The following is a 27,156-nucleotide window of genomic DNA, read 5'->3' as shown; positions in this document are numbered from 1 at the left end:
ATCCTCTGTGATCTGATTTCTTCCTGCCATCTCTAACTCCAGCGAAATGAAGAAAATCACAGTGAATAAATACATTTAATACGCTTGCAAAATTGAATTCCACATAATTAATAACTGGGAGGTGATTAAGTCTCAGTGGAGACGAGACATCGGGCTCTTGGATGCTGTGTTAGTGCTGCATGCAGACCTTGTTCTGCACTCTCCATAACCATGGAGAATTCAGGCAAATCACCTTATTTGACTTCCATGTTGGAATTCAGAGAACCTGCTAACTAATTCAGCATGTTAACACCAGGAATAAAACAGTTATATTGCTGGTAGGTGTGATGTGATGACCATTGGCAGAGGTTGATGGCCTCACTTGGTGACAGCCAGCTGATTAAACAAGCGGGTGATGAATGGAACTGGAGCCTGGCTGTGAAATGACCTGCAGTTGCTGCTGCTGTCTGTGGATGCCCGGTGTTCTGCTGCAATCATGTCAAAACACACAAGCGATCTACTGCATCATAAACTTCAGAAATCTCCCTCAAAAACCAGCCTCTGAAGGGAGGAGCTTTGGTTTTTCTTTCTGAAATCCCTGCAGCTTGACACAACTCTGACATTTGTTACTATTTGACCTTCTGCTCTTATCAGAAATCCATCTCAAAGTGCTTTGAAAATAAGCTCTCTTTCCTCCGTCTGCATGTTTCTTCATAGTTCAACATCTCAATCCAGTCTTCCTGGTTACAACTCCCACTCAGTACCCCAACCTCAAACCCAACCTCCTGCTAAGTTGCCTCATCCTGCTTCCAGAGTAAAAGTTTCATGACTTTGCCCTCCCCCTTGCTCATTATTCCATTGTCTGTCTAAGAGATTGTCACTGTGATTTATGTCAGGGAGTTTTAATATGCGGTGGAAAGGCTGTTTTTTGGTTCTAGTGAATGTCCAAAACCCAGGGGAATCCTGACAATCGCAATCTATGATATGTCCCCCTGTTGAGAGGAGACATTGCACTCCTTTGTCTGCAGGGTCTGCTGGGACTGAGTGTACCTCACTTTATGAGCATTTAAGGATATTTTAGCACATTTAATTTACCCTGAAATAAAACCAGTTTTTCGTTCTCTTTACAGGAAAAATTCAATTTCTTCCTGTCCAGAAGGACACCTGCATGACTATAGGAAATATGCTTTATTATTATAATTATTTTGTATCCCCTCCCCATAATTTTAATGATGGGACCCTGGTCTCCATTGACTCCAGATGTCACAATGTTTTCAACAGAACGAGCACTGTAACAGCAGAAAGAGCCTAAACATTGATTGTGGACAAGATGTGGCTTGTGCAGCTGGCTTTCACTCCCACAAGGGGAAGACCATCATCTGCCAAAGTGCCTTGAGTGTTAGATGAACCATTTGTTTGTGAGCATATTGAAAAGTTTAAGTCATGGGTTGTAGGGTTGTAAACATTTATTGCAGCTTTATCAGCTCCATTTGCATTATGGGCCAATGCACCACCTGGTAGTGTTGAGGGAAAACTTCTTGCTGGTGTCTTTTTTTTTTTTTTTTCTTTCTGTCAGAAGTGTCTAAATTTGAATCCAGCTTACTGGTTATACATGTGGAAAAGGCTGTAAATGGTTTAACAGCAGCAAATATTAGTGTTTACGACCTCAGATTCGAGCCAGTAATCTTATTTGGACAAGCAAATGGAGTCCGTGACCTCCAGTGTTTTGGCTCGCAAAGGACACAGAGTGTGTTTTAATATGTTTGGAACGGGAGGCAAGAGATAAACATTTACAAAGATGGTCAAAAGCTGCAAAGAGTGGGATGCGTGTAGGCAGAGAATGCACTGATCTTATATTACACGCACTTGGTCAGCTTTTCTGAGCTGAGAAAACGAATGTCAAATATGACGCAATAACATTCATCTACAAAAAGATGGGCCCCACTTGATTGTGATTTGTCCAAACCCTGAAAGTCTTGAATAAAACGCTTTATTGGGTTTTGTTTTGCTTTTATATTTGGTCTGTTTGAAGTGTATTATACGGTTAGTCCAAGCGAAAAGTGACCAATTGTCAGACCTCCCGCTGCCTATAAAAGCTGTCTCCAAAAATGAATCCAATCCTCTTCACAGTAGAAAGCAGTAAAAAGCTTCTGATGCCACTATTGAGAACACTGAGTCCTCTGTGATGCTAAGGGAAATGCTATAAAAGGAGCAATGTGTACATAAAGTCTGTATTTAATCAGAAGAATCATTTGAAGCTGCAGGAAATCGAGCAATGTGGGGAAAAAGTAGCTCATTTGACTTCTGGCCCACTGCTTAAGAGATCTTTTTGAAGAAGCTGCAGAATCAGGGAGATTTAGATTAGTGTTGAGCAAAGGAAGCTTTTACCCTGCTGCCAGTAATGATTCGAACGAAAAGGGGGTCGGCCAGCACAGAGAAGCGTAGACGTGGCTCAGTGGTGTGTGTCTTCTCATGGAGAAGCTGGTGGCTGCGACTAAAGAAGCGAAGAAGACTGCCGCCTCCAAGAGTGAGGCTCAAGGAAGACGGGTTTGATAAGAGTTCACGTTGTGTGTCATAAAATTAATTTGACTGAATCTCGCAAGCAAGTGTTGGCTGTAGTTTTGGTTTGTGGTTCTTTATGTAACCTTGAGATTCTCAGTTTTTTGGAGTGCTAAAACAGAAGTTCCTGTCAGCTTAAGGAACAGTTGTCTTCTGCTCATCTCAGGTTGGAATTTGAATGTCAGAGGCCTGCAGAAAAGCGGGATACATGTCATGGTGTTCTGCAGGGGTTGACTGACAGTTCTGGGTTAAACAGGTGTCCATGATTAAGTGCTACTGAGTGCATGGACTTAAAAGCCCCCCTCCTTAAAATAAAATCAGATCAGTCATCTTTTTTTCTGTGCTTTGAGCATCAGGACATGTTCTGTACTAATCTGTTCCTTTCTGGTGTGTGTGTGTGTGTGTGTGTGTGTGTGTGTGTGTGTGTGTGTGTGTGTGTGTGTGTGTGTGTGTGTGTGTGTGTGTGTGTGTGTGTGTGTGTGTGTGTGTGTGTGTCGTCTTTTTCCAGATGCAAAGGAAAGATCAGCTAAGAGGTTCTCGGCAAACGGCGTCTTTAATTACACCTCTCTGCTGCTCAGCCAGGAAGACGACATGCTGTATGTGGGAGCCAGGGAGGCACTGTTCGCCCTCAGCCTCTCAGACATCAGCAAAATCAAGCTGCAGAAGAACGTGAGTGTAACAAAATGCCAAATGCCTCATCCGAGTCCAAATTGCATGTTTAAAACACGAATTGCTGGTTCACCAGGCTCGCACATGTGACAAACTTTGCTGGTAGATAGTTCAGGGAGAATATCTAAAGCTCTGAATTACCACTTTATGGACTTGTCATTAATTTGAGCTGTAGGCCGATGGTGTTAAATAAATAAATCCTGGCAATTTTCACCATATTTTTTTAATATAGTCAAGAGAGTAGATAAAGTTAAATTTAAAGTTTTAAAAAAAAGTGTGGAAACACCTGCTCAGTCTCTTTACTATTTGGACTTCTGTTGCCATGAATCGGTGACTTTTCTCAGAGCAGCGACGCTCACAGTTTAGACGACTGCAGCGAGTCATAAAAACTTTGAGCACAAACATAAACAGTTATGGTGATGTGCAGACGTCACAGTTTGTGCGAGCAGTGGCCGATGCGTCAGACACAAGCACAGCTTTATGTACACATTTGAGTTTCTGTTTTGTTTGATCTGCCACAGTTATTGTTTGACAGGGGGTGCCATTAAGGGAGTACGTCTTGTCGTTAGTCCTTAACCAGTCAGCGTACAATAACAGAACTCTTTTATAGACAAAGTCGACCTCTCTCTAAGAGTAGATGAAATGATGTCACTAGTGTTTTCATTTGGATTTCAGCATAAAATCAAACTCTTCTCTAAAATCAGGTAAAAATAATATTTTAGCAACCAATCGAGGACGATCTTAAAAGCACTCCATGCATATCGAAGCCCATTTTAGTACAGTGGAAGTGGATATGCTCTCTATAGATTGGCTCTGAATCTGTGGGTTTCCACTATCTATCACATGACTTATTCAGGGTTTCTTTCTCTGCTTCAGCTGACATGGGGCACTCCTGCCGGAAAAAGAGACGAGTGTAGCTTCAAAGGGAAGAACCTGGAGGTGAGAGACATTTTCTTCTGTTTGTTTGAGCAGTGTTGTAAGGGGGGGAGAAATTACGGTGGAGCTGTGTGTTGACAAACCTTTCCATCAGTTACAAATGGATTCATCAAGTGTGCAGGCTCACTGGGGAATTGCTCTTTCTTCTTCTTCTGTCTGTCTCTTACCTTGTTGTCATGCCAGCTGTTGTATCTCTGGGCGACAAGCCTCAGTAATCTGTGTAAATCTCTGGTTTGTGTAATACAAAAAACTCACCAGGCAAAGTGCTGTGTGTGAGGTTTTCCCAGCAGTATTTGAGGAGAGGAGGAATATTTTTCTGTTTCTGTCGAATAATATTTACATTTCCTGCTCTGAAAGATTTGCTTATGATTAGGAGTATTATAGGCAGATTTTTAAGGGGCTCTCGAGAAGATCACATTCAATTCTCAGAATTTCTTGTGATTTTTATGGACCTGACACACTCTCCATTTGTTCTCTCCAGACTGATTGCTTCAATTACGTCAAAATTCTTCTGCGGCTGAATAGCACTCATCTCTATGTGTGTGGCACCTATGCCTTCAGTCCTGTCTGCGCCTACATAGTAAGTAATGACCTCTCAATCTACCCATTGTTCACCTGCAAGACTTGATTTTCTCCCATCATTAAAGCGAGTCTTAATTTATTCCATTCCTCTCCTCTCACAAGAACAGGATTGAATTTTATAAATATTTTTTCGGGGTACTCTTTAGGAATCAAGCCCCCTTTATCCACCATGTCAGTATTGGATCTGTTGTTATCCAAGCGTTACCAAATCCTGTTGAGGCACTTGAGCCAGACAAGTCAACAGGGGGTACACGAGCTGTGTGGTTTCCAGATAGAGGGGAAGCAGTAGGTCTGTTTATCTAGCAGAGGAGTACATTTTGGAGTGATGGCAACCGGCAGTAGAGTTTGGCAACAGCGCAGCTTCTCAAAACAGGGCATTAAACTCTGCCCTTTGACGTCAGAGTCTCAGACTGAGGATCGCTTGGCAGGACGTTAGGCCCTGATCTGGGATTCCAAGCAAGTCTGAGTTGGTCTGGGTGAACACTCGTCTTGTTGACGGAGTCCACAACTCTGTGTGTCACCCAGGGCATTCCTCGCGGCCAGACGATCTGAGATGTATAGTATTACCAGTGAGGGATGTTTTATTTATTTCTTTTTTTACCACTTCTCACAGAACGTTTTATGGTCAGCCAAAAAGATACAGTAACAATCAAATGAAAGACACAAGTTTAAACAAGCTTAAGATTAAAACAACATCTAATAATAAAGAAGCATGGGAATATTTCTCAGCAACAGAGGAACTCCGTGCTGTCCTTTTTGATTAAAATTAATATCATCACTGCAAATTGTCTTTATATATTATTTATGTGTCCTGTGACAATGCTCCTATTCCCATGTGTGCATTAAATGCTTTAACGATAGATGTAATTGTTCTTGCTGTGTGGCAGCAGAGGAATCTCTTTTTTAAAACTATATAAATGAAGTGATGGGAATGGAAAATCTTCCATCCTCTTCCTGTGTAAAAATGTATTACAAAGTTAAGCTCAAGCTTTTGCAGCCTTAAGACCTCAGAGTGCTCGAGGCTCTAAAACTGTTCACAATGAAGACCTCATGAGAAGCTCACTTTGATTAGCCAGACCAGTGTGTAGCAGTGGAAACTGCAATTGCTCTCCATATATGTATTCTGTGATTCAGTGTCCTCATACCCTCTGTCAGCTTTATCAAACAGGACTAGAAGCTCAGACAAACAAGGCCGAATGCTGTCTGACGGACCAGCTACATTTAGATTTAGTGCATAAACTTATGCCACGCGCTCTTGATACAAGTCTGAGGCTATTCAGTGTTTTATCGACATGTCTTCCAAATGCATGTGCAAGTGTTGGACGTGATTCTAACGCTTCAAATGAAAGCGTCACGATGCACGCTTTCTGATTAGCCAACATGCTGTCACTTTTTCCCTTACACAGAGCAGACCACAGTGTGTAGCAGTGGAAATGTCAATTGTCCTCCATATATTTTCTTGTAATTCACTGTTCTCGCTCCCTTTGTCAGGCTTTTGAAAAGGCACCGGCTAAAGCCTGATAGACTGACTGCATTTTGATTCAGTGCAGTGTCTATCACCCACAGCAAAAGTTGTCCATTTTGATTGGACCTCATGGGCTATTGGAATTTGACATGTCCAATCACTGAAAGTCACTTCCTAACAGGACAACATGATGACATCTTATTTAACTTGTAAAAGCATCCACGGTCTCGCTGGCTGCAGAAGTTTTTAATATACATGCACTGGGAACAGAGTCTGACCAGTATGTTTTTCATACCAAACCATTCTTTGATAAGGCCTCAGTCAAATAAGCCTGAAGGCCAGTGTGAGTGCCCAACTGCCAAGGGGAAGGGGAACATTCTCCATTCATGGTTTGCATTGAATTTTTTTCGAGTTTCACTATACTCGAGAAATGTTTGCAGGCAAGTCCATTCAAATTAAGGACGACTGCAACAACCTGCTAGCAGCCAAAGCAATCTTAAGCAGTTTTTTGGTAAACAATTTTAGCTTGCAATTGGCAGCTTCCAGAAAACCACTCACCAACCAGTCAGGAATACAGATTTTTCTCCAGTGACCTGTGACTGGAAGAAGATCTTTGATGAGTTTCTAGACTTATTTGACTGAGGGTTTTAAAGAAATGTCTGTGGAAACTCAAAATGGGACTAAAAATACTGAAACATATAAAAGATACAGGCTTGTTTTGTTGAAGTCAGACTTCAGTGGAAGTTCAGTAACTGTTTCACGTGTGTATTATTTATGTTTCTCTAAGAGGTTGGAAAGAAAAGCAACTGGACTTGTTGGAGTTTCTTGAGGGTTTCACCTCTCCTCCGAGAAGCTTCTTCATATTATTTATGGTTTTGTTTTTGTATTAAGTATTCAAGTATTTTTGGGAGAGACTGTGAAATTAAAATCAGAAATGATGAGAAATACTGGAAGATGGATAAATAAAGTATATTTCTACAATAAATGAATCGTTTGTGTTTGAGTCAAAATGATTTTCTGCCTTTGCTATCTCTGGCACACGGCTCTAAATTCACGTGTACCTGCTTATGATGTAAATCAAAATTTTATGTTGTGTTTTTTGGTTTTTGTTTTTAAAGCAAAATTTGCCAGAATAGCTGGTCACTGCAGAATTTGGAAAAGCATGCCTCTCGACCCATGTCGGAAATGTTTCAGGGAATATTTGGAGCAAGGGATTAGCGAATATTTATGGAAGTAGAGCTGAGGATAAAGTATGGTAGCCGTGTTCACAGTAATGAAGGCAAAGTGCAGCTCAGTGATGTTTTTTTTAGACAACAGCTCAACGGCAATAAAATGTCAGCACTCTGCTACGAAGGTTAATCTTTTGGTAAGATGCCTTTATTGTCCAGTTTTGTGAGATTTTTGATTTACTGTCTCTTTCTTTAAAGTTGGTTGGTACATTAGATATAGTTTTCCTTTTCATACTAATGAAATAGCCTGTTTGCTTGTGACAGAGGGTACACAGAAGAAACCTTCTATTAATCAGACAGCCCGTCAATGGTCCGACGGCGATTTCAAGCGACCAAACATCCAAAATGTCAGCGTGTATTGTGATGGAGAAAATGATCTTGAGACCACTGAGCTCACTTTAACTCACCATTTTACTATAAGTAGAATTTAATTGGCCTGAGCCTCAGGGACATTTGCTGTTTGTGTCTGCCTCCAGAATACGTCAACATTCACACTGGAGAGAGATGAAGAGGGCGAGGTCATGATGGAAGATGGGCGCAGTCGCTGCCCCTTTAATCCAGAGTATAAATCAACTGCCATCATTGTTGGTATGTATTAATGCGCACTTATATGAATGGCTTCCTTTTAGACGGGGAAAGCGGGCGCAGCTGTTTCTGAAACTATTTTGATGGCAACTCCATCTTTGATTCAGTAATGAGTCATGATGTGCCTGCTAATGTTGTTTGTCTGCGTCAGACTCTCTGATAAATAGCCAGACAGCAGCAGACATTGTTTTTGTTCAACTTCTTTAACAAGCAATTAGTAAATAATTGAACTGGATATGAAGAGGAGAAATGATTTTTCTATTCTCACTCAGACTGTTATGTGCTAACATTTCACTTTATTACCGACTTCAACTCCAGCCTGTTATTATTTCTTTGCCATGTGTTATTTTTATTGATTCCAAATTCAGTTCAATCTTTCTCTTCCTTTGTTCTCCTCCAGATGGTGAATTATATACTGGTACTGTTAGTAACTTTCAAGGGAATGAACCAGTCATTTACAAGAGTTTGGGTCAGGGAACTGCTCTGAAGACAGAGAACTCCTTAAAATGGCTGCAAGGTAAACTCCCATGTGTTTTTTCCTTCCACAAATCTTCCATTATGTACCGACCACTGCAGATAAGCTCCAAAAAGCAGCGATCATTAGCGAGGCACATTCACTAATGCATGCAGACGGAGAGCAAAGACAAGCGCTTGTAGATTGCGGGAGCCCAGCCTATCAGCCGTTGCACATGCACATCAAAACAACCTCATCCGGCTGCCACTGCTTTCGCCAGAGTAAGCTGCACTTTGCGCACAATTAAGACTCCTCTTGTCTTCTGATCTTTAGGTAATTCATGCAGACTGCTCCTGATGAGGCATCTGAGTACAATTATAAAGAGGATTCTGTTTCCTCTTCCCTTGCAGGATTGTATCACAGCTTGTTGGTGCAGACACTGACTTTTTCCAAATTTATCATGGCAGAAAAAAGTGGGGGGGGGGGAGTTTCCCTGTGTCGATTATAAAGGTGCAACGCAGCTGTCTAACCACACGTTTGCTTTTGTGTTTTTCTATCTCTAACAGATCCCGTCTTTGTTGGGTCAGCTTACATCGAGGAGAGTCAGCCTATAGGCAACTCTGTGGGCGACGACGACAAGATTTACTTCTTCTTTAGTGAGGCGGGAAAAGAATTTGACTTCTTTGACAACACCATAGTGTCGAGGATTGCTCGCGTGTGTAAGGTAATGTACACGGGGTAAGGGTGAGGCAATTACACAAAATGATCATGCAAAAGTATGAGGCACAGCAGGGCTCAAGCTTCCTGTCCTTAATCCTGGCACAATTGCCTCAAAACAAGATGGGACACTCCCATGTCAAAGCACATTAGGTAACATTAACTGTATATTATGCCTGAGTAATTGCAATGGAAACATGTCACTGGTGCATTTAAACTTTTCTCTATTTAACTGTACAGGCATGTTTTCAGCAGATATAGTTTCCCCTTGCCTGAATCATTGCCTCGTCTCAGGCTCCCTCCCTCCCCTTTCTCTGCAATGTCATATCCCACTCTCCTTCCATCTCCCTCACAATGTCAGCTGCACTTGTCCATCCCTCCAGCTCCTTGCCGTTCCTCCGCCAGCCCTTTGAGCTTTGCAGGCATTATTAGTATTCAAGAGTGCTTCACAGCAATATGAAATGCTTCTTCCACCCTACTATATGGCCTGTTTTCTTGCATGCAAACTGTAGCAACTGCAGAATTCACTGGGATCATTTAAACCATTGACGTCATTCCTCCTCCGTCCACTTCTCTCCTCAAGAGTTCAGTTTGGTTGATCAGCCTGGGTAATCAGCCACAAACTCCATTCCCTTTCACCTGTCGTCAGATCAGTTAAAAGGCTATGAAGCTGCATGATATACATGCACTCAGCGTCCCTACCTGACTGATGTCTCTTGTTCATGGAGGCAGTAATGTGAGTAATCGTGGGGACAGCATGTAATCTTAAGTGACAGCTTAATGACTTAGTCCTACTAGGCTCTGGAACTCGGTGCGGCGACACCTCGTGCTGCCGGCAGAGCACCTCCTGGGTTCTATATATGGAAATAATTGACAGAAGTGCCCCCAGACTGTGGCAACTTGCTGCAGATGAACTGTGCAATAGAGACAGAAGAATAGCTTTCTCTGCTCTGTAAAGCACCATTATTTCACAGGAATGCAGCAGCTCCCTTTTTACTTTCTGACGTCTTTTGAGTAGAAGCTCTTCTATAGCAATATGGTAGTGCTGCTTGTGGTTTATTACCCATTTTACAGGGATTTGCATTTTCTTTTTTCTTTCTTTTTTTTGTATCTTAGGTGGCCCGATTATTTACAGCGCCACATTTTTACTTTAGTTCCTCTCCCTTTTTTTTTTTTTTAAAGGCCATCTTTCCTTAAAGTCAACTTACTGCTGATTGGCTGCCCTTCCCAAACAGATGTTTGAATAGCAGATGGGTGGAGCTTCTGCGGCTGAGATGACCACATTAGGGGCATCCACTCGCGTCAAGATTGAGGAGTCTAAAGTCTGAGCCAGTGATTCACAGGGATTACTTGTATAGCCGCTGACCTGAAAATGGCGGCTATGTTTATGCTGTCCAACAGTATAAATAAAGAAATATAGGACCACTTAAAGCATGTTTTAAAAAGAGAAAAATCCTTGTTTCTTGGCGTCTTGGCTTCACTAAAGGCCTTGCCAGCTATTTGCAGTCATGTTTCCAATGCAAAATATTTATGCATGTACAAACAACTATTGCTAGATTCCTAACCTAAGATGACAGATTTACACTTGTTTTTTTGCAGGAGACCTCTGAGATAATGAAGTTCTCTGAAATGGTCATTCACTCTGAATATAAAAATATTTTGTACATGTTCAGATTTGAGGTATAAGACTCAATATTTGATTGGAAATTGTGTCACTGTGGCATATGAGGGTTTAATTACCTCTGTGAGCTGTGTGTGAACTGCATAGGTGAGCAGTGATCTCGGCGGCCACAGTGTAGAACACGCTCCCTGTTGTTTTGAGAATGATAGTAAGCAGCTGTTCCTTTCACCATGTGTAGTATCCCTGCCTCTCCCATGACCCCTTAGGAAGGTGCACCTCACAGTTGGAAGTGTCTTTAGTAGAGAAAATCTAAGACTAAATCAAGACCGGCACAAAAATTCCCACTTTTTTTTTTCTTTTCTTTTTTTATGTCAGTGTATCAAATATAAATGTGTGTCTTGTGTGCTCCTCTGCTGAGGAGTGAGTGCTAAACTCAGATTAAGTAAAGCTGAGGTATGAAGACCCCTCCCTTTTGGCAGGCTCCAAATCTAATGCACTTTTGCAAACTGTCAGAAAACACGCACTCCCTTTTCTTTCTGTGTCAGGCCAAGTCCTGATATGTTGGTATGCGGTTTTATTTAATATATCAAAACCATGTTGCGTGTCATAGTTTATCTTGACGGACACTTAGAAAAAGAGAGTATGTTTCTTGTTAGATAAGATTAATTTAATGGTATTCTAACTACTGTTTTACTTACATTTTCTAAATAATTCTACTTATTCTACTACTTTTTTCCTTCTCCCAGTCTTTCCGATCTGCCCCCGCTCCCTTCTTGCCCTCCTCCTTTCTTTTGTTTATTCAGGTGTGCGCTCTGAAGGGCTGTGAAAAGTGGGCATGTTATAAATACTGCATGGCGCAATTTTCTTTACCTCGTGATCTATTACATCTCAGGTTGATGAGAATCTTGGATGTAATAAATACTATGAGAGTCGGCTAATGCCGCACAAGGAAGCGGGTTTATTTTCAGAGGGCAGCTATCAGAGGGGAGTGGTCGATGCGATTGTACAAGCTGTGCATCGGAGCACGGCAACAATAGCAGTGGACAGCTGAGAGAGCAGGAATGTGGTCTCCTCATTATGTGGACGGGCTACTACCTCAGCTTAGTAATTGGCTCCCAGGCCCTACATCATTCCCACGAGGGTGGCTTCACCTCACTCTTGAGCAATGTGATTGTTTGTGCGTGTGACAGCACATGGAGGAGGAAACGGAGGTAGTTATAGTTTTGCACTTTATTACCTCCTCACTCCTTGTGTGGTTATTTAGGAGTTGTTTTGGGTTTGGGAGACCATGCTGACGGGAACATTTGGATTTGAGGGAGGAAAGCTGTCTTGAGCATGGGCGAGGTCTCTTGTTTTCGGTCCTGCTCTTCCTCCCCTTCCTCCTAGTCGTGCTCCTCTAGTGTTTTCAAGCTTGCTCGCTGTATTTGGGAGGAGTTCCTTTTGGTGTGTGTTTACAAGCACTTTGATAATTGCTAGTCCTAGAAAACTCTGATAAGTATTTCTGGGAATATTTTGCGACAGCTTGAAAGAAGAGCGAACGCCTTGTCTGTGAGCTGCAGGTGAAGTCAGGCATGAAGGACTGATCTTTATTTCAAAGCTGTAATTAATAACTAACCATTGTTTGTTTTTCTATTTCGCTATGCTCTCTCCTTCAAAGGGGAGCTGATATTTTATGCTGTGGCATCTTTTATGCAGAGCAGGTTTTTTTTGTTTTCTCTGTGTTGCATATTTTATTGTTAAAATGCTTTAAAAAATAAATAAAAAGGAGGGTCATGAGCATCTTCCGTTTCTCAACAGCACCCTCTGAAGCAAAGGGGATGGATTGCAACTGCGATGCAAAACATGGGCTCCAAAGTAATGTGTGCCTTTTCAAGGAGCTCGTACATTGCAACATATTTTAAGTCCCTTCAGTAATTTCACTGGAATGTTTGGCCTTCATGATCTGACAGTTTGGGGCTGTTTTCACTCATCTAGGGAACTTAATGCAGTTTGCTCTTAGCTTTTAAATGATTTATAAAAGTTTTTCTAGGGAAAGTTTTTGTGGTTCATATATAACATTGTTTGCTATCTGGTTTATTTGCTTTTTCATGCTTCTGACAGCAAATTTAAAATCCACTTGAGCTCTTAGGTGTACTCGGGCCGGGTTCTGTAAGGCTCCTGGTCCAGAGCTGACTCAAAGCCCATGGTGTCCTCCCTTCCTGCCACAGCCACAGCCTTTCCAGCTAAAAGCAGATTTTAGTCATAGCAAAGTTGAACTCCCAGATTTTGCCACAGCTCTGACCTTCTGAACTCAACTACTCTGCACTCCTCCTGCTTTTATCGCAAGATATCAGCGTGTTCCATGATTATCTCATGGAGAAAACACATTTGTAAGCCAAATATCCACATGCTCCACCAAACCTGCCTCCACCTTCGTACATTCTTCACACATCAATGATAGAAGCGTCAGTATGAAACCAGGAGGATTATGTCACAGTCATGTGACACATGAAGGGATCACTTTGAGTTTGTGGCTTTTTTTTTTTCTTTTTTTTTACGGGGCGTTTTTTGTCTTTATGTAGTCGTCTTGTGTTTTATTTATTTTGTGATGTGTAATTGTAGTTGTGAAATAGATACTTGTGTTATGTAATGATATCCTATCTAACCATGTGCTCATGTTGTCTTTGCTGGTAGCTTTGTGCAGCTGTCTGTTGTTAAAGCCTGGTTAAAGGATTCTAGTGAAATGTTTAAGGTTTCTTCAGATGAACTGGAGATATCAGAATAATGCAGTCATAATTAAGTAACACTTTTTATCAACTCAAGTCCAAAAATAAGTACAGACTTGTACAACCATTGCAACCCCTGCCAGAATCTAATGAAAATTATTACAAGGACATAAAGTCCTCTAATAAACTTGCTGAATCTTTTTTTTCAGGGTGATAAAGGGGGTGAGCGAGTCCTGCAAAAAAAGTGGACTACCTTCCTGAAGGCTCAGCTCCTGTGTTCCCTCCCCGATGACGGCTTCCCCTTCAACATTATCCAAGACATGTTTGTCCTGAAGCCCACGGGAGACAGCTGGGAGAGCACAGTGTTCTACGGCGTCTTCACTTCTCAGTGGTACGACTCAAATGCAGGCGATGGTTGAGACTGTGACAGTGCTGTATGTCAGCTGTGACAGTGACATAAATCGCGCACACACACTGTGATTTGTCACACTGTTACAGTCAAAGTTTACACACAAGCGCGGCTCGCACACACCCCATCTAGAGCCAGTTTTTATTTAATATCTGCGCTCACACTTGGCAAGTTGTTGTTTTTCACTTGGCTCCTCTGAATTTAGAGCAGCTGTAATGTGCTTAACTGCTGATACGAGCCAATGTGATCCCAATGGTTAGTTAATGTATCAACAAAATAAAGGTTTTAATAAGGAAATCGCTCATGCGCCCACTCTGCAACTGTTCTCCATTGAGAAACTGCCATTCCAGTTTCTTGAATAAAATCATGGCAGTTGCAAAAAAAATCTCAGAACATGTGGAAAATTGTGTGATGTCGAGTTCTGATAGGTTAACATTTTGGTTCATTGACCAGTTGTTCACAGCTGAAACCCTTACATCCTCATTAATACGTTTACAGGTATAAAGGCGCCTCGGGAAGCTCCGCGGTCTGTGCCTTCACTATGGAGCAGGTGAAAAAAGCCTTCAGCGGGCGCTACAGAGAGGTTAACAGGGAGACACAGCAGTGGTACACCTACAACCACCCTGTACCAGAACCACGGCCTGGGGCGGTGAGTTGTGAAGGCCATATCTTATGACAAACAGTGCAATTCACTGCAACAAGACACAACTTCTTTCTGTGGCTCTTCATTCAGTAACAGATAAATGAGGATAAAGAGCTGTCTTTGTTGTCATGTGTACAAAAGCTATATTAAACACACCAACAAAACATCCCGTCCTACCTGTAGTGTTATTTTAGGCTGTTGAACAAGTCTGACGTGAAGCAGATGTTTCCCATTTATTTTCTTTGTCTGCTGGAAAACAGAAAGTACTGTCCTGCTGTGGGTTGTACGAGAGCCAAAGAAATGCCTCAGAGCATAAAAATAGAACATACAGCTTAAGAACATGATTAAACCCATCAGCCAATGTGGTAGTTTTAAGCTCCTTATCTCACTGATTCCATTTTCATTTCTGTGTTCTTAAGTAATTAAAGCCAAGGTCAGATGTAATTCAACACCCCATCGTATTGTATCCATTTTTCAGTACTGCTCAAATAATAAGCAGAGATTCTTTTTTTTTTCTTCTTCTTCTTCTTCTTCTTCTTTTTGTTATTTACTCTCCCCACAGTGCGTGACCAACCACGCCAGGCAAATGGGAATCCAGTCATCCTTGCACATGCCTGATAAAGTGCTCAACTTTGTCAAGGACCATTTCCTGATGGACAGCGCGATCCGCAGCACGCCGCTGCTGCTCAAACGCAGCGTACGCTACACGCAGATCGCTGTGCACAAGATCCAGGGCATGGAGAGAGCTTATGATGTGCTCTTTATTGGCACAGGTGGAGCCTAATATATTCTACAAGCATTTCATTTAATAGGAACAAAAACAGAGCAGAAGAAAACTGTCCTCTGAAAACTATATATCTCACTTCCGCTTGTTCTGTGTGTCTTCCAGATGATGGAAAACTCCATAAGGCCATCAATGCCAATGACAAGATGCACATTATAGAGGAGATGATTCTGTTCGCTGAGCCGCAGCCAGTGCAGCACATTGAGCTTGATCCTCAAAGGGTAAATCACCACCTTTACCATATACACTGTATATAAAAGATGAACATAGCCACAAGGGTATAACTACTCCCAATTTGTTAAATTTAGTGTCTTTGCTGCCTCCATGTTTTTGTTTTGTTTCTTGTTTTTTTGTGACCATATTAGGACAAGAGAGAGTGAGAGCTTATCAGCTAACACTGCCAAGCTTTTTTTAGCAGAACTCATCAGTACACAGGTGCTGGTCATTATTGTTGAGTAACATATAAAACAAAAACCTAAAATTTCACTCACCTGAGGTAGACCACAGACTTCATTTGGTTTAGTACCGTATTTTTCATACCATAAGGCGCACTGTCTATGAACGGGTCTGTTTTTATACATAAGGCGCACTAAGTGAAACAAAGTCATAAGTCAAATTTTACTCAACTCATTCTTCTTGCTGTCTCCACTCCTGTACCATTGATTCATTAATGTTGAATTCTCTCGCAGCTGCTCTATTCCCATTTTGTTGCACTATATTAATGACTAACCTCGTATTATGGATGGATTGTCTCAGTTGTTCTCCTGACTGAATTGCCATGTGATTGCATTTGTCACTAACCATCGTGAACCCTCACCTTAACTTTAATCGAGTGGAAAAAAAAGTTAGCGTTCATCCTCCAGCTTCACTGTGTTTATGTTATGCTAACTTAGCTGTGTTGCTAGCGATCACGTACCACATCATTATATAACAGCTAGTCCAACTTCAGTAACCCTAAAAAAGTCACTGCTGTTTAGTTTTCTGTCTTCCTTTATGTTGGAAGTGATAGCAGAGCTGTACGTTTTAATTTTTTCAGAAATCTCTCAGTCAGAACATGCTATATCATGTTTAGGTGGAAACTAGTGAACTAACTTCACGCTAACTTCTAACTCCGCTAAATGTAATAAATTCTGTTTTCATGGATGCCTGGATGTTAAACTTAACTGTTACACCTGGTAAAGCAGCCACACTGATCTTTTTATTAAAGAGTTTTTAACTCTCAGTGATGCCGCAATATTCGTTTGACTTTGGGGCCTGAACTGGATGGTGTTTTGGACCCAGATTACTCCGCGAGGCTCCTGACTACGGTAGCCATAATGCTCTGACAATCCATCAAGTGGTGCGGCTTCGTAGCTTACCAAAGTCGTACTAAAACAGTTTTTGACTGATTTTTGAGTGTCGTGTACTACATAAAATCGATTCAAGGTCAGTAAGGCACACTGGATTATAAGGCGCACTGTCGATTTTTGACAAAATTAAAGGATTTTAAGTGTGCTTTATAGTGTGTAAAATACGGTACACTTGATCACAAAGTATGATTCTATTAAAAATGCTCCTGAAACACCAAACAGCAGTCGAAAGGTCAAGTTCACTGGCTTCAGTTAACAGAGTTTAACCCTAAGAAACGACCACGAGATACAGACATCTGTGTCCGCATCCACCTGTCAGTCAAAACCACCAGTCAAAGCTAACTTTAAATGGTAAGAATGTTTTAAAGGTTGAGTTTTTAAAAGTTCACCGGCTATCATGTGGACATTAAAACAGCTAGCCCTTCTTTTGGCACTCTTCTCTTGCCTTTATTTTTAGACTCTGAAGGTGTCTTCTTGATCATTAGCAGTGTTTAAAGCAGAAAATAAGGTAAAATTGATTTACTACAACTTAATAACAGTGTAATACAACCATAGTGGCCGTGTTGCTTTGTATCCATTTATAATAAATACTTTATCCCATTTTCGAATGTTTGGTGTTTAATTTACAACTAATGAAAATGTGGAAGAGCGCTCTTTATCAGAGCACAAACTGGCTTCAGACATCTTCTTTCCACAGGGGCCATTCCATTGAGTTTTCCTGTAAGTTATAGCACCGTCTGGAACGGAGTTTATGATCCTCTCTGGCATTTTACCCAGAGCTAAATTTCATTACCTTTTCTCTCTTTATTACATAATGGCCTCTCTCGGGGCGAGCAGCCAAACCGAAATCTTATCTTAGATTATGTAATTCTAATAAAGTCTGAGATACTGTTTGTGAGTGTATTCTTAGCTCCAAATAGGGAAATGAAAGGCTAAGACAGAATGCTTATGGTGTCTGTCTAATACAAGGGCCAGAAAAGCTGGTCTAAATATAGATTGTATATTTGGGAACAAGGGGGAGCCGTGCGTCAGTATGACAGGAACATTAATGTTGCAAATGCATATCTGATGCACAGATGTAGGTAGTAAAAGTGCTAAAGATGCTCCTCAGATGGTATCAAGAGAACAGCTGGTCAGAACTACTCCATTGTGTAGGTTATGCTTTTCTGTTGTAATTAATTGTTTAGCATTTTTCGTCTTACTCTGCAACCAAAAGCAGAATGTTTTTTACCTTTTATATTGTAGTTAGATCTGAAATGCACTCCCCCCTCCCCTCCCCCCTCCTCTACAGGGTCTCTTGTTTGTGTCATCTTACTCTGGCCTGGTGGAGGTTCCTGTAGCTAACTGCTCCAACTACCTGAGCTGTGGTGAGTGTGTGCTGTCCAGAGACCCTTATTGCGCCTGGACCGGACAACTGTGCCAGGATGTCAGGATGGCTCCACCTGACAGGTGAGAACTACAGCACGCAGGAGGAAGACATAATTACACTGTGCCTTTTACTGTTAAAAGCAGGAAAATATGCAAGGATAAAAATTCCTCGTTGCTCAACCTTATGTCTTTTCTACGAATGCGCTTTTTTCTTTGAACGTCTACCCAAACAAACACACAAAATAAGCATTCAAGGATCTGCTTTATGTCCCTTAGTGTTAATTTTAGAACAACATTAGTCACTGTATTAGTAAGTTTTAAATGAAAGACTTGGCGATTGCGATAGGAGACATTAGTAATGTAATGTAAGGTGCCTGTCATTACATCTGCCTGTTGTTTTTGTTTGGTATGTTTTGCCTCAGCCACTGGCAGCAGGACGTGGAGGAGGCTGACACATCAGCTATTTGCAACAGGACTCTTCCTAACCCCAGATCTGCCAGACCAGTAGCTTCTCGTGAGTGTGTTCTTTCTGCACAGTGGCCTTTAATTTAAGTGTGTCTGTCACCTCACGCACAAACAGCATGCACTTAGAGTTCACAAAAACATGTTGCCACTACTGTCAAGTCATGCACATACAGTTGTAAGAAAAAACAAGTTGCATATTCATGCAAGTTGTTTTCCAAATTCCAGTTTTGAATTTAAAGTGCTGTAGTAGGAGCTTCAGGCTTATATTTAATGGATATAAAGACAATTGGCTCAGCATTCAGAAAAAAAAAGATTAAAGATTAAAAATTTGTCTACTAAACCTTGTACCTCAGATACAGGAGAAGCAATAGTTTTCATCCTAGATCTGTCTACTTGACGGTATTCTTGAGTCTGTAGGAGTTTGTATAACTGCATGGGTTTCCTGGACTTGGGGAAAAGTCATTTGACCAAACCCCTAAGCTTGTCTAGTGGGGAGTAGTTCAGGAGTATGGGATATTGGGTCAGCTGTTGCAGGCTTTCCAGTTCCTGTACAACCACAGTGTGAACTTCGTTCTTAATGCCAGCAATACGTCATATTTCTCTTCCCTGTGGGTCGTGGGCTCAAACGGTGTGTATGAAAATCAGCACCTCCATGACTGAGACTTTGGTTCACAGCTGTAAAAAGGTGGATTCCCCACTTTGATTGAGAAATTACTTGTAGCCTCAAATAGAGGAGTTGAGGAATTTTAGGGTCTTATTCACAAGTAAGGGGAGAGAGGAGCAGGAAACAGATTGGTGCAACAGTGATACGGGTGCTGTACTAGTCTAAAATGGGGAAGAGAGTCCTGTACATGAAAACAAGGCTGTTGATTTACTAGCCCATCTACATTCCTACCCTCAGGTGATTTTGGGTATCCAACTAGGGTGCCTCCTGGACACCTGCTAGGTGAGGTTTTCTCCGTATGTCCTACTGAGACTAGAGATTAGATCTCTAAGTTGGATTGGGAACACCTCGGTGTCATCCTGTGAAAGCTGGAGGGAGATGGCTAGGGGGAGGTAGGTCTGACCCAAACCCAGATAAGTGGCAGAAAATAGTTGAATGGTGTTGAAACTAAAATGTTTTTGCTGATGTGTTTTATGCACATAAGATTTTAAATGGATTTAAGTAATAGAAATAGAAATAGAAATATGGTGTTAATTTGTTAGCTTCATGGGTGGCTCTTTATTATTTAAGAAAAGAGCCATGCTTTCTGTTTATATTCTTTGTGTCTTCAAGTCGGTCTAAGCTAAGCTAATGAGCTAAGCTAACTCGTCCTGGCTGTAGCTTAAAATTAATTGATCTCCTCATTCTTGGAATGTGAAACTACACCTTTAAATGAGACTTTCTTAATCATGACTGCCAGGTTTATAAAACCAAGATGAGTTGTGATAGAAACACACAAAATCTCATGTTAGATGTTCTGTCTTCTGTCTGTCTTATTAAGGATGTTTTGTGTTGGTTTACACAGCATGTGTGTAAATATAGGCTTAGTGGTCTACTGCTAATTGCCAGTAATTAATCAAGTGATCATGCAAGTGTTTTTCTTCTTCTTTCCCTATTCAATCCCTACTCAGCTGAGGTCTGAACCAAACTGTGGGTTAAAAGATTCATTACATCCCGAGTCGGTATGCAGTTGGTCAAATTACTGGCATGTTTCAGTGTTTTGAAACAACATTCCTTTTATTTTTGTTTGTAGGTGGCTCCCCTTGTCAGCTCATTACCATCCCAGCCAACACATTTAGAGTCCTGCCATGTAAGCTGCGGTCCAACCTGGCACAGAGGAGGTGGCGTTACAGTGATAGCGCCAGCCAGTTCCTCTATGCTACCCCCGAGGGAAACCTGGTAGTTGTGGCTCAGTCTGAAAGGATTGAGACCTATCAGTGCTGGTCAGAAGAGGAGGGCTTCCACCAGCTGTTGGCCAACTACTGTGTGAGGGCAGAACCACGCCAGGAGAGTACCACTCTGATTGGTCACTCCCGCACGCCTCACATCACGCGCGAGGAGACCATCATCCTGCCTGGCGAGTCTCGCTCTGAGCAGGTCCATACGAAGACGTACTGGAACGAGCTGATTGTGGTGTGCGCTCTCTTGGCCTTCTCCCTCGTGGTGTTCTCCTTGTTCGTCATCTACAGGAACCGTGACCACATGAAGTCCATGCTGAAGCAGGGCGAGTGCCCTAACATGCAGCAGAAGAAGCCACGGATAGTTGGAAAGCCCACAGAGAGTTTACCGCTTAACGGTAACACAATCCCCGTTTCTACTTCAGATCACAAGGGCTACCAGACGTTAAACGACAACTACATCTGCAGCACGCCGACACACGAGTCCTCGCCAGATAACAGCAAGAGCTTCTCCGAGGCCTCCGACAGGCGGCCGCTTAACCTGAAAGAGAGCCACGTGGAATACTCCCCAACCTGCCCTCGGCCCAGAGTGAGGTTAGGCTCTGAGATCAAAGACTCCATCGTCTGAGAGCACAGCATTCATTAAGCGACGACACCCTGTATCTTCACGAGGGATACAGGCCACCGAGCAAAGGAGAGGAGACCCAGACATCCTCCTATATCACAGCACATCTTTTATTTTTGTCATCTTAGTTCTGTGATCAGAGTGGAGGTCATTTTGTTTAGTCATTTCCACTCCGAAGCCAGAGGTCGGTCCGGTTTGCTGTGTAAGGCAGAAAAAAATGAAGCAGCACAATACTCCAGTTTGAGCCAGGATCAGGAACCATGGCAGCTGCTAAGAATAATTCTCACACATTACTTTTTTCTTTCTTGGAGTCATTCTCATGGCCACTAACACCATATGTGGGTGAGCATAAGGCTGGGCAATATGGGGGATAAAAAAACAATAAAATAAAAAGATAAACAGAAGACCTTTTAGTTCCAATGTTTATCACACTGTCTTTTTAGGTATGCAACAATAAAAAGTTGTCTAGTCTAGATATACATCATATACTATTACAACCACAGACAGCGAATTTAAAAATATTTATATTTTACCCAGCCCTGTTTGAGTAATCTTGCACATTCTCTGCAGAGTGTGGCAGCCACACGTCTGTTATTATGCACACTAGAGCCAAGCTACAGCTACATGGTGACCAAGAGTTCAGGTTTAGAAGTATTATAGTACATGAAATGCATATTCATTAAGATCCACGGATTATGGACACAAGTCATAAACACATTTGTCCCCATTCGCTGAATAAACATCATGACTGTATGAGGATAAATAAGATGAAAGCTGAAGCGGAGGAGGAGAATACGCCACACCACTGTCTCAATGAAAAAGGACTGCAACGTTAAGATGATAGAATATGTGTAATTATATATGATGCTACGCCTATATGCTGACGTTTACCTCCTGAATGTATGTTGTCGTCGAGAGAAAGTCTGTTTCACTCAAACAAAACTGCACCACAGATGATTTAGAGAGACGGTTGCATTTTCGCTCATCTGAGTCAGCCCTGCTCTTGAGTGTTGACCTGCAGATTCCATGATGGGTTTCTAAATGGACTTAAAAACAGCTGCCCCCTTTTTTTATGTGCGTGTGCGTATTTGTTTGTTTTGTTTTAATGGAACTGAAATTCCAAGTGCAGAGAGGCAAAGGAACAAAAAGAAATGGGGACAGCTACACCTCCACCACATTTGGGGCAGCACCAAAATCATCGTTGTGCACTGTGCCAAAAAAAGCTAAACAAAAATAACTTGATTGTCTTATCTAAATGCAATAGTGCCATTCTCACATGCCCATCTCATGCTTTGTGTTAGCATTGATCACTGTCAAAGAGCACATGATGACGGACCCAGGGAATGGGTTTCGCTAAAAGTATTGTGGCACTAATAATAAATAAATGTAAAGTGCAAGGTTGGGGATTTCTAAGACTGTTAGCTCATAGCAGACTTTACGGACTGTGTTGGGCAAAATAATTGTTGTAAATTTTGAACCGGGGCCAAATGTTTTACATGGCGATTACGTGCCATGTGGTTGTCAGGTGTGAAAATATTCCAGTTTTCCTTCTGCCATCTCACCGAGACACATCTGAGACGGTTGAGCTCAGCTTGTCTACTTTAAGTGCTAATCAAGCCACTCGAAATGTAAAACTTACAGAATAAGTAATAACTAATGCTGCTGTAGGGGAAAGGAAATGTTGCGAGTTCTCTTGTCCAGACTACAGCTGTATGATATCATGGCATAGATACACAGACCTTTTGTATTAGCTCAGTTTGACCCCGCCCCCACCAGGTTACAGGTCCCAGACTCGCCACACTCAGTCAGAAGTCGAGGTGACATAAATGTGAAAGCACAAGTAATCAGGGTGTTGAATACTTACAGGTTTGCACATTTCACTAAAATCAGAGCTTGTTCCAAGAAATGCAACTACTGAGGTGGACGGTATGGCTGCTAAGGAAAATTTTTAGTAATCAGTTATTACAGGGACCAGTGCAGCCATCGCAAACACTCTCGCACCCACATTGCTTAGACTTTTGAGACTTAACGAGCAGAATTTTCCAAAGATGCAGAACTCCGATCATGTTGTGTAAATCTGAATGAGAAACATTTACACAGCCGTAAGGACAACATGGCACCACATGTCTTAGACTACAACACCAGGTCACTGTATTGATTATGTAAGCCTACAATATATATTCCAGTGTCATGCAGGATCAAAACTTTGCTTTTTCAAACACTGAGCAGATGAAATGTTATGTAACTGCTACAAGTTGACAAAGTAACTGCACAGCATACTGCGCAACAGTGGTCAGTGTTTCCTTTGTTTCTTAGGTTTTTGTTGTGTGTGTATATACAGTACCTGTGCTTAATATTGTGTGTTTTTAAGGGACCTTGTGCAAGATGTGTTGTAGAGATAGTCGTGAAACTAGAGAGTGAACACTGGTGATTTTTTTGATTTTTTTAAATTTTATTTTATTTTTCTTCTTCTTTAATAGTGCTTTACTGCCTAATTTAGAAAACATTTGACCACGCTGTTAGTTTAGCATCTGGACTAGTTTTCACTCAAGCACATCAAAGCAGGACAGAGATGGGGGTTTTTCATGCTACTGATGAAAGTTTGATGAAGAGATCAACATCTTTTTTTTTTTCCTGTAGTTAGTGTGATGCCACAGCTTCCAGTTAGTTACTTTAGCTTAGCATTAAAAGGGAGAAACTCTGTCTGACTTTGTCCAAAGGTAATCTTAGTCTGCCATTATGAAACGTGTATATAATAAAAAAAGATGGACCAAGTCTACCCGTTGGTTTTAAAGCCCTCTTCTGAAGCCTTGATTTTAACATTTTATAATTTTTGTCTTATTGGTGCATTTAAAACCTTCAAATTGCACCACAGACATAATTAAAAGCTCCACGGCTGTGAACTATGAAACAACTTCAGCGTAGCCAGTCTTTGCATTAGTGGGCTTCACAAAACCTAAAACCTGCGTCAGAGGTGACGAGTATCACAATGATGGTTATCAACTTTCAGTGTTACCGCGAGCTCTCTGCTTCAGGTTCTGCTCATGCAAAAAGGAGCTTTTCACGTGTCATTTGACTTTTCTTCCACTCAAAACGGATCAACTGAGTCACATCTACTCCAGTCACATTATGAGAGGAGTGGGCACATCTCTAAAGATTATTATTTTAAAAAATGACAGTAAATTGCTAAACCAGAGCTGCGAAGAAAATGACAGTAATAATCCAAAAGTTGTTAATCTTGTGAATTCATGATCATCACAAGGGTACCAAGTGGCAAAATGAATAAACTCAACTTGTATTTTTTTTTATTGCAGTTTCAGTGCTGCTGTTTATTTCTCATATGACAGCTGCACATTCAAACTCTGAAACTTGATAGTTTAAAAATGACTTACAATGATTGAGCAGGTTGTTTATATAAAGCATGACTCCCAACAGAAAATCTAGATCAGACATTGAAGCATGTCATAAATAAAATAACAATTTTACCTTGAAACTTTAAACGTATAATTAAGGTTAGGGTTCTATTTTCACCTGAAGTTACCACAGTGATCTAGCCAGGTGAAAGGAGAGCCTCCTTTATGATTCTGAAAACTGATTTTTTTTTTTTTTTTTTTTTTTTGCTTAAAATGGCTGCGAAACTATAACCTTCATAGCACACCCCTCATTTGAGCAACGAGCATACAGCTAGCAGCTACAAGCGCCCGTGTCAGCATTGATCTGTCATTCAAGCTGCCACTTTCATAAATATCATTTTAATGGAATTTAAACAGGAAAATTACTGAAGTAATTTCTGTACCAGGCTGTGAACATGATTATTTCTGCCTTGAAGTTGGGAGTTTTGACATGGGGATCAACTTATCTTTGGGTCCAGCCTCAAGTAGCCATTAGACAAATTGTGCTTTAGGTGTCAGCCTAAAAAGTTCCCTTAAAGTATCAATTTTTAACACTTTGGCTTTAGACTATTTATCAAAAGCAGATGCAGTCTTTTCTGCCGTTGGCTTTGCATATGCTGGTATGAGCAGACAAGCTGGTTCCTCCTTTTTTTCAGACTTTGTGCTAAGCTGGGGTATCAGGCTTCTAGCTGTAGTGCATAAATACGAGCGCGATATCAATCTTATCTAACTCTCAGCAAGAAAACAAATATTCTTTTCCAAAACTATTGCAAGCTGAGACCAAGCAAACAAACCAGAGTATTGCATTTGCCAACAGATGGATAACCAAAATGAAACTGATTCCAGAAGGCTTGTGTTTTTCCATTTCTGCTAACACAGATTTTTCTAAACTATATGATATCTTGGTAGCCTGCTTTGATTTGTTTGGTGGATAACTTCACAGCATAAAATGCCTTTGGATATCACATTGCTCTGCCTTTAGCCACGTGCCACATTGTACACTACCCAGCAGTGACCTCACCAATAGAAACATGGTGAATGGCGTGATTGTAGCCCTCAGTGGGCATCTTTAACTCCACAACGCAACACGGGTCAACAGTAGATTTACAAATTCACCTAAGCCACCATTAACTTAACCTGCTAACTAGACTGGGAGCTGCTCAAAATCTTGTACCATTCTGCAGCCTTTGCTCATCTAAGAAAAAAAATGGTGCTGTACACATTGGAAGCATCACTTCCTCTGGTGAGGTCACCTATTTAACAATACACCACCTGATCTCGTTTAGAAATGCTGAAGTTAAAATGCAGTTGGACCTTGCCAATTAATAAGCTTAGATGAAATATATACTGTGTGATAGCTTTGCATATTTATCAATGATGGGCCTTTTCCATAAAAGGCAAACAGTAGTACAACAGTTTTGAGTAGCTCCTTATTAATGCAACATACTGTACTGGATATGAATGTAGCCAACTATATATTTGTAGAACACCTACTGCAGTATATTTTCCTAAAATGGCTTAAGTAGGCAATCCATTGCAACATCTTTTTTAGGATTTCTTCAGTCATAAATGCAAAGAAACGACATCATACAGTTAATAAACCATTTGTGCTGCATGGTATAGTACGTGAACAAGATGCAAGCACAGCTCCAGATCCTCCATATCAGCTCAGCCATGAGACGGCGACAGCCTCGCCTCAGCGTATCGAACATCATAAGCTTAGTTGACTGAATAACGATTAGACAAATGTGGTCTTGCCTGCATGATTTCTTTTTTTTTATTATTATTATTTGTTGTGTACAAATAACATTGTGAACTGTATTTTTTTGTATCATTGAGATTGTGACTGTTGTTTTTATTATATTGTACATAAAAGGCACTTTATTTTAATTTTTTTTAAATAAATGAATAAATACATGTTTTGACACGTGCATGTGGAAGTCCATTTTTGCGCTACAGATTACGGTTTATGTTTGGGGCTCTTGTGTCATTTTAGATGTGGAAACAAAGCAGTAACTCATAACCTTATACTTTAAATATGCTCAGGGTTGCACATTTTCTATATAAATGCAACACATAAGATGTTTACACAAATCCTAAAACTAGAGAACTAATCCAGTTTTATGTCTGTGAGAGGCAAAATAATGTGAGCCTTGAGGATTGGCATTAAATTTCAAGATGATGTTGGAATCAGACGAGCAGGTGCCCATCTTTGTTTAAAGTCTACATGTTAGTGCTACTTGTCAAACCACTTGTTGCACTTGTTCAACTGCTTGGTAACACAAATATCTAGTTAGCCAATCACACTTTTTTTTCCAAGTCAAGTGGCTTTATTGTCATTTCATTTCATTTAGAGTACACAGTGAAGTGAGACTGTTCCTCCAAGATCATGGCGCAACATGTAACCTATAACAGCCAATCAACACAGGACTACATAAAATCCAAGTGTGCAAAAATTGCAAAAAAACAAAAAAACAAATCAAAACAAAAACAGTGCAACACCAGACAGAACAAAACGATGCAGACACAACAGTGCAATAGAAAAGTACAACAAAGACAGCTGGTTGTGCAAAAAGTAACTTGATGTATGAAGGTGTGCGTGTGTATGAGAATGTGCAGATAAGCGAGTGTGGCTGCAAGTCAGTGCATTTAGACACATCAAGGTGGTTAAGATGAGCAACAAAGAATGGGGAAGAAGAGTGATTTAAGTGACTTTGAACATGGTATGGTTTTTGATAT

General features: G+C 41.1%; 1 protein-coding gene across 1 annotated transcript in view; it reads left to right on the top strand.

Moving 5' to 3' along the window:
* sema4bb (sema domain, immunoglobulin domain (Ig), transmembrane domain (TM) and short cytoplasmic domain, (semaphorin) 4Bb) overlaps nt 1–26,348 on the top strand; it is a 53,791-nt gene extending 27,443 nt beyond the window's left edge. Inside the window, exons 3-15 of the mRNA XM_085264176.1 lie at nt 3,047–3,207; nt 4,084–4,146; nt 4,625–4,723; nt 7,896–8,007; nt 8,405–8,521; nt 9,025–9,182; nt 13,711–13,892; nt 14,409–14,559; nt 15,116–15,326; nt 15,443–15,558; nt 17,978–18,135; nt 18,477–18,568; nt 20,256–26,348. Of these exons, the coding sequence (XP_085120302.1) occupies nt 3,047–3,207; nt 4,084–4,146; nt 4,625–4,723; nt 7,896–8,007; nt 8,405–8,521; nt 9,025–9,182; nt 13,711–13,892; nt 14,409–14,559; nt 15,116–15,326; nt 15,443–15,558; nt 17,978–18,135; nt 18,477–18,568; nt 20,256–21,028 (2,393 nt within the window). The 3' untranslated portion in view covers nt 21,029–26,348. The remainder of the gene's footprint in view (nt 1–3,046; nt 3,208–4,083; nt 4,147–4,624; nt 4,724–7,895; nt 8,008–8,404; nt 8,522–9,024; nt 9,183–13,710; nt 13,893–14,408; nt 14,560–15,115; nt 15,327–15,442; nt 15,559–17,977; nt 18,136–18,476; nt 18,569–20,255) is intronic.
* The last annotated feature ends 808 nt before the right edge of the window (nt 26,349–27,156 follow it).

The sequence above is a fragment of the Mchenga conophoros genome, linkage group LG1 (genome assembly GCF_057382185.1).
Source record: "Mchenga conophoros isolate Kocher_MC1m ecotype Shallow Benthic linkage group LG1, M_conophoros_male_GT1.1, whole genome shotgun sequence".
In the NCBI taxonomy this organism is placed as follows: Eukaryota; Metazoa; Chordata; class Actinopteri; order Cichliformes; family Cichlidae; genus Mchenga; species Mchenga conophoros.
This window is presented reverse-complemented; position numbering and strand designations above follow the sequence as displayed.